Below are 12,299 nucleotides of genomic sequence, written 5' to 3'. Positions count from 1 at the left end.
CACGCCTTGTATGATTCGCTGATTTATGCAGAGCACCAACAAAGACAGCCTTCACGAGCCTGTTTCGTAAGACAGACAGAATTACAAAGTTGACGATGCAGATCACGTACCAGGTCACTAATACATCAATAATCAGTGCAAATCACAGTTCAAACTCCAAACTTGATGAATGAGAGGATCTGAATCTAAGGAAAAAGACTTGGCCTCATAATTGTGTTGGTTTAAATTTGCAAAAGGGATAGAGCCAGATGGGAAAACGACATATTATCAACCAGAACCAAAAGCTCTTATTAATTCACAATAATACTATCCTGGGTACAATGGCGAGTCCAGATACTCAAATTCATCAAATTATATACATCACAAGTTTTGGGTTTTCAATCCAAAACCCAAGGGGAATAAAGGTTGATATGCATTCTGTGCAGAATCTAATGGCAGTTGATCGACACTTTTGAACCACGAAACAGGAAGTTGACCCTCAAATTCATAAGCTCCAAATAGAACATCAGCTACTCCATATCCTTCACTTCCAGGCAAAAATGCAGCAACCAAAGCATCTATCTTCTGCAAAAGCCACGGCTCTAAAACTAAAGGCCTTCCCGAAACCAAAATGACAAGTGTAGGAAATTTATCTGCAACTGCACTAATCAACTCAGCTCCATTAAAAGGAATATTGAGCACCCCATTGTCCCCTGTAAACTCAGCATATGGAGTTTCACCAACAGCTACAATGGCAATATCAAAATCTCCTCTTGCCAAGGTATCAGGTGATGGTATCTCTTCAAAGATTACTTGACTGTTTTCACCAACAGCTCCTCTAATAGCATCCAAGATTGTAGTGCCTGAAAAATAAATGACACACCACTTTGAAACTCTGAATTCAACGATTATTTTCCAGAGTTATCAATCACCATAGATGATCAATAATTAACAACCAAAAACATCAAGTGGACAATATGCCACATTACATTTACAATAAAATTTGCATTACACAAAAAGTCCCCCTCTTCCAGCTCAAGGTCAACATTAAGCTGTGACACAAAGAGTCAGGAGGGGGAAGATTGAACATCATAATAGAGCACATGCGGAAAAATAATGTTAAAAAATATATACCAAGAGTAATTCTGCCACCAACTCCATCCCACGTTTTAGTCCACCCACCACATTGATACCCAAGATTGTCAGCATGTGTTCCAGAAACAAGAATTTTTTTGGCATTCTTCTCCAATGGAAGAAATGGAATATTTGAATCTTTTCCATTTTTCAGGAGGACCATAGATTTCCGGACTGCTTCACGGCCTAGCTCCCGATGCAACTGACCCCAAGCCAATCAGTTAGTTCTAATTAAGGCAAGCAGAAAAACTTTCAGCATCGAGGACATGCATGAATGGACACCATTTCATGTAAAAGCCCCATTGTTATTGAAAGAAAGGTCAAGAAATATAGAGTAATGTAACAAATAGTTTTCCAGAGAGTATGTTAATGGAAAAGAAAGCCATCAGGATGGGAGAATATTCATTTAACGACATACTAGTCATGTAGGAGAAAGTTGCCTGATTTTTGAATTTTTTCTAATGATAACTAACAGACGCAGAGAGAAGATTACTTAAAATGCCCACGGATGGAGGTTTTGGCACTAATGTACTGGGATATAAACAGACCAAAAAAGGTGAGAGCTCCTCAACCAACCATAGAATTAAGATTCCATGTATTTAGATCTCTTTAGGATATTTTTGATGATTAGAAACCCAAGGCCACATGTCACAAGTGAAGAACAAGGAGGTCTACGTATCCTAGAAATATTTTAAGGATACATTATTTTAATAGATAGATAATAATGGATAACGAAAAATATTATATATGGATGATTATTGAAATGATTTTTTTAGATCAGTATTAAATAGTCTGAAAAAAGTATAATCTTGGATGAAGAAAATCTCTCACGTTAATGTTGTTTATGTTCATGTAACCCACATCATATTCAGGGTTTGGCATTGTTGTTGGTGGTGCTATGGTTAATTCACAGTCAACCACTCAAACATTGTTGATTAAGTGCGATATGAGGAGGTATTTAGAAACTAATAATGAAAAAATAAGTGGTTGAGCAGGGAAGCACTGGATGAGCAACATGTAAGTGCCCTAGCCCCTGATGGGGAGATGGTTTGAAGGGTGCAGGAATACATACTTTGAATTTTTCTAGTGTTGGTCTTTGGGTACGTCAGGAGGAATGCATTTTGTATGGACTATGGACTTTCTGCCTAACTTTAGAGACTTACTCAGGCAGTCATATAATAAACTATACAAGGTCCTTATTATTTGATAAATATCTTTGCCAGCTATTTTAAGTTTACACTATGAATAAGAATTTCATAGAAAGCAGTTTCAAACTTTAAAAGAAAAGAAATCTTTTGCAGAAACAAACCTTGCAACCAACGGTATCTAGCAAAGATCGGTCAGTGTAAGGATGCTTAAAAAGCCCTGCCACAAACTTCACCCTCAGAATGCGTTCAACAGCATCATTAATTCTAGACAACGGTATCTCTTTTGATTCTACAAGATTAGTCAATTCCTTCATATACTTCACGTAGCTAAAAGGAACCATGACCTGCGTTTCCACTTCATCATGATTGGAAGATACAAATAAGACAAAGAGTAAGCTCTATCATTTAGTTTCCTACAAGTTTCCTTACCATATCAATTCCCGCATTGACAGCAGCTGAAATACAGAAACGATAGTCTGCACCTTGAGGTTCACAAAGTCTATCAATGCCCTCCCAATCTGAAATTACAAATCCCTGCACAGAAACGATGTGGTGAGACATTAGTTCCCATTTCCCGACTTGATCCTTATACAAGCAATTCCAATTTCCAAAACAAACTAATGGCAGAAAATGTTGCAGCGGAGTCGGAAAAACTTCATTGCTATATTTGAAGGGAAAGAGATAGAGCTAAATCAAAACGGCAAAATACGTTCTTGTGTAGGTTCGAAAAGGTGTGGCAATGCAAGTCCACATAAATAAATGCAAATATGACCACATACCTTAAAGCCCAGCTTATCTTTAAGGATTTCCGTGAGAAGAAAACGATCAGCATGTAGCTTTTGTCCATTCCAACTAGAATAGGAAGCCATGACAGTACAAACTCCCTGAGGAATACAGTCCAGATAAGGCGCCATATGGATCCTTGCTAAATCTTTATATGAAGAGATAGTATTCCCTTCATTTATGCCTTTATGTGTTCCTCCATCACCAACAAAGTGTTTGGCACAAGCAATCACATTCTTTCTGGAATCAAACATACATGTGATTTCAGTACAATAAAACTTCAGAACCATGCTATAAATTAATGTATAAGGTACTAAATTCGGCAGGGACCTCCACAACTAGCCAATAGGCTAGCTCAATGGGAGGATTAGTAGGGATGACTTTTCCCTCACCTTCCAGCCAGAAATGGGTATCCATTTAAGTGTTCCTTAGGTGGATTCCCCTGCAGCCCTGATACAATTGATGTCATTTTCTTCACAATTTGAGTGTCCTCACTATAGCTCTCATAGCATCTTCCCCATCTTGGGTCTCTGCATACCTAAAAAAAGTAATTAAAAGAAAAAACAACAAAATGATCTTCGTTCTCCTTATTCTGACAGATGATAGCAGTTAAAGATAAAAACTATATTCAACCCAAAAATCTATCACCAACTTGGTTTCTCTAGAGTACCAAATTCAATCTAAAGATGTTCTTGAACAACATTCATAACCCCAATGCTATTAAGTGGCTCCCACCTTGGGTGGGGTTTGGGGGTTAGAAGTACGAAATCTTAGCCTTGTTATACCTTTGTTAGCAATAACAAAAAGGTTATTTTTTATTGACCCTTACTAGCAAATATCATCTTCAAATTCACATAAATAAGAAACACATGATTTGATGATCCATTTTACTACGGTCCATCATAATCATAAACCAAAGACCTATAATCTTTGGCCCCAATGGAACAAGGGATGCAATCTAGAGATGTTCTAAAGAATGCAAACTTGTATGCCAATGAGTTTTTTGAAGTATCCTACTCCATTTAGGCTTTAAAAACTACCATACTTCTTAATAGAAATAGCAACTTCATTATCTCCACAAGAATAGCAAGATTTACAACCTAATTAGTGATTATTCTATCCAATTAATATGCAAGTTTAAGATAAATACTATTAATTATGAATGATCTAGGAGCACTTTGCATTAATTTATGCCAAAACATTGCATAAGACCTACAACACATCAACAAAAGAGAAGGAAGTCAATCTAATTGCGAGCCAAAGTGAAGAAGGGTAAGTTTATCTCCATTTGTATGAGAGTGACACAAAATATCTTGTTGCCAAATGAAATTAGACTATGAAACCCTAAAAAAATGACCCTTTGTTATTGGAAATAGAAATCTACATAGGTTGAACCATTACCAAATTTTAATAATCTTAAAACTCGTGACAATAAACAAACTCATCCTGGCTCTGGCTCTAATATCAAGTCAAACTTTCAAGATGGAATTGAAATTGAGCCTAGGTCACCTACATCTCTATAAAGGAAGATAATACTAGTCACAATCAAGAATCATGTGAAGGTTCTAGCGCAAAACCAATCTAGCAATTGGTTACTCCTTTATTTTAGTAGTGGTTGCTCAACATATCTCCAATATGGATTAACTCATACATGCTCACATTATGTGAGACAACATATAAATTCTATTGTGTTAAAATATGCCAATAAAAACCATGTCAGATTTTGGTTTATAAATCAATGACAAGACACATTGTAGTGAAAATGTTATTTTCCCGTTCTCTTCAACTTGAAACAATAAAATCAAATCAATTTATATATCAATAACAAGACGCATTGTTGTGAAAATGCCACGGTCCCTTCTTTTCACCTTCAAAAAATAAATTTAAGTAAAAGCAAAATAACCGCAAAGGAAAGAACAACTAGAATCGGTAAAAATAACTTAAATTCAACAAAAGTACATGAAAGTTCAGTTCAGTTAGCAAAATACTCCCAAGGTCACCTCGAAAAAAATAATCTGATGAGAATGGAGTCTAAACCAGACTATAGCATTTATATCCTCAAACTAAAATGAACCTTACAACTAATTGATTCTTGCGTAAAATTTACTTACAGCTACACAAGGAGCAAAGGTGTAATGAGCTCCACTAGCTCTAACCTCCAGTGCAGTTGCAACCCCAATTCTATAAGCTAAATCTGCATCTCTACATAAAGAACTCAAGTAATTCACCATCTTTCCATAAATTAAACTCAAAAAAAACTTTTCAAAACCAGGTAATCAATCAACTAACCTAGTGGCACCAAGATTAACATTGTGAGGAAAAATAGTAGCACCATAAACATTATTATTACCATGAACCGCATCAACACCATAAATAATCGGAATACCTAACCGTGATTCCATTGCCAATTTCTGAAAACCATCTACCATATCAGCCCAATCTGAAGAAACGGCTTTCTCAAAAGGTGCACTTCCTCCAGCACTTAGTATACTACCTGCAAAATAAATAAACAAATAAATAATAAACCATTACATTAAATTTTTTATGACAAATATTGAAAAATAACATACATGTGATTATACAAAAAGAATTAAAAAGGAGGTGACTAACAAATAAGCTTGATGTACTACTTTTTCTATTACTAATTTGTTTTAGGATGGAACCTCATCAGATTTGTGCGTGGTACAGTCTCCTCTTGTGTGGGTTTTGTTGCATGTAAGAACAATTACAAATTCATCAACAAATACTCTACATACAGCAAAGGAGGTAAAAAAGGAGCTTCATACGTCTAGTAAGTTTTGTTGCGTGCAAGTCCAATAACAAAATACTCTACATATACGTTGTATGCAAAGCTTACTCCTTGAAGATTACACACAAAAGAGACAGAGGGAAAAGTTTAAGAAGGAGGCATGTATATATTTCAAAAAAAATTATTAAAAGGTAAGATTATTGGGTCAAATATAAAATTGAGTTTGGATGAGTTGAATAGAACAAAGAGAATAAGTAGATAATATTAGGCCAAGTCCTTATAGTAAAATAAAGGGAAATAACCATACTAATCAATTAATTTATTTTCCTTTTTGTTTTCTTCTTTTTTCTTTCTTCCTTGAAGCCATTTAACACTTTTGAATCAGGCATACCCATTGAATAAAAACTCTCCCATTACGTTACGTACAGCCCGTTATGGAACATGTTTGAGAGCTTCCACAACATCAAATCCCGTAATATAATGGTGCATAAACTTTCACGGTCAAAATGTCGCGTTGACTGATACGTAACGTGTAATGCCCCTCATATTACCTTTATAATGATATTTCACCATTAGAATGTTATGTTTCTCCATGTTAAAATTCCTTTAATACCCATTAACTTTAATTATTACAATCACTTTAATTATAGTTACTCATAATTTTCATTAGTAAATAAAATAATTAATTAATAACTAACAAGTTAAATACTTATACACTCAAAGAACCTCAAATATTGTAATTATAATAGCTATAGGCATATTATTGCATAATAATAGTAGTTCAACAACAAAAATACAAATATAAGTTCAAAACTCCCCTTATGTGATTTTTTTTTTTTCAAAAATCACACCATATTAATCGCGATTCATGTTATTACTCCATTATAGTCGTTTTTCGTGACACCATCGCCATTTTCGCAAAAGCATCCGCGGCCGTGATTTTTATTCTATGGGCATACTAAGAAAGTAATTTTTCCTCCTCTTTCGAATAAACATCCCTGACCCCATTCCCTTCTCAAGATTTGAGCCATCACTTTGGCTCCCATCAGACAACGTTGCTTCCCTTCCCATCTTCGTACCTTGCCCATCATCACAACTAAGTTCATCATGGTTTAGTCTATCTCATTTCTATGTTAAGTACATCAAAAGAATTCATCAAACTAAAAAAGCTTTTGATATTTGTGAAAATAGGTTGAAAAACAAATGCAAATGGGTAGCCATTAGAGAATTTTTGCGGTCTGATGCCTTGGATTGAACATTTTTATCATTTGCAGCTGTTTATCCCTCAAATTGGAGTAGGTAATCGAAAGCTTAATCCCAATTTTGTTTTAACCCTCTCTTTTATTAAATATGTTCTTATTCTCTTTGTTTTTTGATTAAATTTTTTCAACCTTGGTATACTAGTGTTCTTGAATGTTTTTTGTGTATTTGACTATTTACCTCAATTCATTACACTTATTAACAAATTGAATTCCATGATTTTTCCTACCTAATGAATCACCTTCATATATTTCACATTTTACATAAGTTAATAATTTTTAATATTAGGGATATGTAAGTGATATTTTTGGTGTTGTTCCATGACTTGGGTTATGTAATAAGAAAATTAAGGTCTTGAGTTGTGTTATGATTTGAGAATGAATACCTAAGTGCTTATATTGCGATGTTAATATTATCTCTCAAGTTGGCATTTGGAGTTGATAAGTCTAAGACAATCTTGACTTTTAATATGTTGTATCCTTGAGTAGATTGATTATATATATATATATATATATATATATATATATATATATATATATATATATATATATATATATATATATATATATATATATATATACATATATATATATATACATATATATATATATACATATATATATATATACATATATATATATATACATATATATTTATATATATATACATTTATATATATATACATTTATATATATATATTTTTGAGTCTTAGGTAACTTCAGATTCCTGGGCACATTTGGAAGCAACTATATGATGTTAAATGTTGGCTTTTTAGAATAGGATCTTGGTTGAGTTACTAATGTTGGCTTTATGATGTGAGTCAATGGATCGGGTCGTTGATGGAGTATAGGGAGATTTTATCCTCTATTCCCAGTTTCGAGGCAAGTTGTCATTGAAATATAGACTAGCCTCATCCGAGAGATAGACATAGCCTTAGAGCTATAGGGTACCTCTCAAACTAGATTCCTAGCACACAACATGAATAAAAACTCTACCATTACTTTACGTAACACCTATTTGAGAGTTGCTACGATGTTAAATCCCGATATACAACGATGTGAGAACTTTCACAGTCAAATGTCGCGTTGACTGTTATGTAACGTGTAATGTCCGTTTTTTCATTGCTATAACGATATTTCATTGTTACAACGTTATATGTCTCCATGATAAAATTTCATTAATACTATTAATTTTAATTAATACGATCGCTTAAATTATAGAAACTCAAAATTTTTGTTGATAAAAAAAATAATTAATTAATAACTAGTGAGTTAAATTATACACTAAAGAACTCCAAATATTGCAATTATAATAGCTATAGGCATATTATTACATAATAATAGTAGTTCAACAACAAAAATGCAGTTATACGTTCAAAACTCCCCTTCTGTGATTTCTGTTTTTCAAAAATCACATCGTATTGGCCTTACTTCACATTATTACTCCATTATAGTCGTTTTCCACGACACCTTAGTTGTTTCTGCAAACGCATTCACGACCAGTGATGTTGTTTTTAAGTCTTTTTGCCTTTCAATTGTATCCTTTTTTTTTTAATTTATGCCTTTTTTTGACTTGTTTCTCCTCATTCAATTAAAACTGACCTCCGGTTGTTTACTTTATTTTTAATTGCTTACGTATCGGTACCAGTCTTGAAAGAATGGATAGCAAAGGTGATTATAGTATACTTGAAGATTCTTTTGGATTAGAGTATATATGTTGTAGTTGGCCATGTCAAACTGTGTAGTAGATTTGGTTATGTTGACTACTTTGGATTATTATAGTTACTTGTGATGATATTTTGGTCTTTGGTTTAGTTGTTTGAGATTGAGATTAGTTATTATAGTTAAGTTTAAATGTAACGACCCATTTTAGAGGTTATGGTTTAAGATATGATTCCTTTGGGTTAAGTAAATCCCATAATGACCTAGATTACTTTGTTAATAACTAAGTATGTGATTTGTTGAGCAAAATTGGATGCTTTGAGCAATGAAACAAGGGATATAATGATATGAGGGATGGAATTATGGGACAGAATTTTAGTGAAAATTGAAGGATAAACGCGTAAGGAAAATGAGAGATTTGAAGGTGAATTAGGATTGCAAGCAGATGAACAAGTTCGATACAAAAACACCATGAACTTATAAAATAGGAAGCAAATTTGGATGTAGATTAAAAGGATAATTGACTAACTCTAGATATTAGGGGGATACAGACACACCACCATAAAATATAACGCTCCTCAAGACACATGTAAGGCGCCAGCAGAGGAACTTCTTAACGGAATTCTAATCCAAGATTTCAATTAAGGCAAATGTTGAACAAAAATTCAAATTTTCATTACATTCAACAACCTTGTACATGATGTGGCATTACATATTTATAAGAGCATAAATCTTAGAATATGTGACGACCTGACGGGGTACGGTTGGTACAACCGGTTGCAAGTGCTTGCGATGATTTTTCCATTATCTCCATGTGTAAAATAACTTCCAAGTGACTTCCTACAACTCTTCCCATTACCGGCCATCACATGACTCCACAATTGGTTGGTTTTTTCCATTGCTAATTACTTGCAAAGAGTGCCCCCATGACTTGAATAACCACCCATGATCACTATGAATAACCACCCATGATCACTATGATGCAGAAGTCACAAAACCACCTATCATGACTCGAGTTGAATAATCAATTAGCTACTTATCCCAGCTTAACTAAATTACAGCAACTAAACATAGCTATTAAGAGTTTGATTGTTAAAAAATTAAAATTTTCAAGATACTAAAGATACATAACTTAGAAGACATAACTTCGGCGTATGACTTAGAATTTCAAGATTAATGTCACGTATGTCACGTATCATATTTATTAACAGTATATTTTCCTTCAATGCTAACAATAGGCTACTGAGACGCAAAAACAAAAACACCAAAGAGCCCACATACAAAATCAAAGTCACCTCAAAACTCAAAACTCAAAACAAAATATAATTACAAGCGTTTGCACCCTTATACACTCTATTAGAAACTCAAAATATAATGGCTTGCTGCCCCCATATAGCATAAATCATTTCAATAAGCACAAATAAGCTTAGGCTCCACGTTTTTTTTTCTGTTCATCGTCTACATAAACTTAATTTGTTTGCGAAAGCAAGTATTTTCCCATTCCGAATTCAAGAAACATAACACTCTACATCTAATCTCAACTGACATAACAATAACTTAACATAAATCTGGAAAACATTACACACAAAAAATCCCTAGGAGAGAGAAAAACTTACCAATTCCGAGGTGTTTGAGCGCAAAAGGAGAAGCAACACGACGTTCGATTTGAGTCATTTGAGCTAACTTCTCTTGTAAAGTCATTCGAGAAATTAGGTCTTTTATACGGTCTTCGATTAGTGCATTAGGGTCTCTGTAAATGCAGATTTCTTCCATGGATGCGCAGCTTAAATTAGGGATTTGGAGAGAGAAATTTAATAACGATTGACTTGTGATTTAGTTGTGAAGGAGATTATATATTTATCCGATAATTTTGGAGCACATATGAAATGATCATATGACAAATCCGCCGGGCGAAGGGTAACGTCGGACTGTTAAATTAGGTTGGATATTAGCTTGAAGTTATTCGTGAAAATTTTGAAGTAAATAAGCAATTATATATTAACAATTCAAATAATAAATAATGTTTGAACTAGAGCTGTTCATGGGCGGGCTACCCGTCAGGCTCGGTCCGCCCGGCTCGAAAAACGGGCGGGCATGGACAGCGTTTTTTAAAAAAAATTTAAGTTTGGACGGGTAATACCCGCCCGCCAAGATAAATGGGCGGGTAGCGACACAAAAAAATACCCGCGGGTATACCCGCCCGCCCGCCCGCTTAGTTTAATATATATTAAAGTTTTAATAATCAGTTATATTAAGTTACCCAAAAGAAAAGATACTTTTTGTTATTCTTTATTTTTAAAAGTTGAATATATCTTAAATATTATTATTATTATTATTATTATTATTATTATATGGGTACTCTCTCAAGGTACATCGAATATGTTTAATTATGGTGAGCCATGTTTAGAAGAAGATGAAGAGGAGGATGAAGATGACGATTGTGTTACCATTGACAAAGTTTTTTGAAACTTTTTATGTATTTTTATATACATGTAATTCAAGTATTTTGAGACTTTTTATGTATTTGGAGTATTTTGGACATTGTATTGTATTTTAATTATTATCAAAACCCAACTTTATATTTTGTATTATATTTTTGATATTTATGTAATAAATACCCGCCTACCCGCGGGTCCCGCCCGCTTTAAAAATGGGCGGGTAGCGACAAAAAATTATGCCCTCAAATGCGGGCGCGGTTTTGTATATTTGTGCCCGCGGGTAGATTTTATAGCAAATACCCGGTCCGCTACCCGCCCAAGCCCGCCCATGAACAGCTCTAGTTTGAACTAATTTCTAAAGCTAGTATGTTTGAAGTAAATAACAAATAATAAATAATGTTTGAAGTAAATTTTGGAGCACAGCTTAGTTTGGTATATGTTTGCACTTAATAATAGCGAATAAAGGTTAATATTATTATTATTATTATTATTATTATTATTGTTATTATTATTATTATTATCATTATTATTAATATTATTATTATTATTATTATTATTGTTATTATTATTATTATTTTATTATTATTATTATTATTATTATTGTTATTATTATTATTAATATTATTATTATTATTATTATTATTATTATTATTATTATTATTATTATTATTGTTATTCTTATTGTTATTGTTATTTATGTTATTATTATTATTATTATTATTATTATTATTATTATTATTATTATTATTATTATTGTGATTGTGATTGTGATTGTGATTGTGATTGTGATTGTGATTGTGATTGTTGTTGTTGTTGTTAATGTTGTTGTTGTTGTTGTTGTTATTATTGTTTATTATTATTGTTATTATCATTGTTATTCTTATTGTTATTGTTATTATTGTTATTATTATATTTATTATTGTGATTGTTATTGCTATTATTATTATTATTATTATTATTATTATTATTATTATTATTATTATTATTATTATTATTATTATTATTATTATTGTTTATTATTATTGTTGTTATTATAACTATTCTTATTGTTATTGTTATTGTTGTTATTGTTATTAATATTATTATTATTGTGATTGTTATTGTTGTTGTTATTATTATTATTATTATTATTGTTGTTGTTGTTGTT

The 12,299-nt window shown here is 32.6% G+C and overlaps 1 protein-coding gene across 1 annotated transcript; it reads right to left on the bottom strand.

The window, feature by feature from the left end:
* Positions 1-360: 360 nt before the first annotated feature.
* On the bottom strand, positions 361-10,487 carry LOC130827216 (uncharacterized). The gene is made up of 9 exons (XM_057692873.1): positions 10,331-10,487; positions 5,334-5,538; positions 5,156-5,246; positions 3,437-3,582; positions 3,041-3,284; positions 2,691-2,795; positions 2,423-2,605; positions 1,114-1,315; positions 361-842 (listed from the first exon to the last, which is right to left on the bottom strand). The coding sequence occupies exons 1-9, from the start codon at positions 10,485-10,487 to the stop codon at positions 361-363; spliced, it is 1,815 nt and encodes a 604-aa protein (XP_057548856.1).
* Between the last annotated feature and the right edge of the window lie 1,812 nt (positions 10,488-12,299).

The sequence above is a fragment of the Amaranthus tricolor genome, chromosome 11 (assembly GCF_026212465.1).
Source record: "Amaranthus tricolor cultivar Red isolate AtriRed21 chromosome 11, ASM2621246v1, whole genome shotgun sequence".
NCBI classification, from domain to species: Eukaryota; Viridiplantae; Streptophyta; class Magnoliopsida; order Caryophyllales; family Amaranthaceae; genus Amaranthus; species Amaranthus tricolor.
The sequence above is the reverse complement of the archived record's forward strand: the minus strand, read 5'-3'. Positions and strand labels throughout refer to the sequence as shown.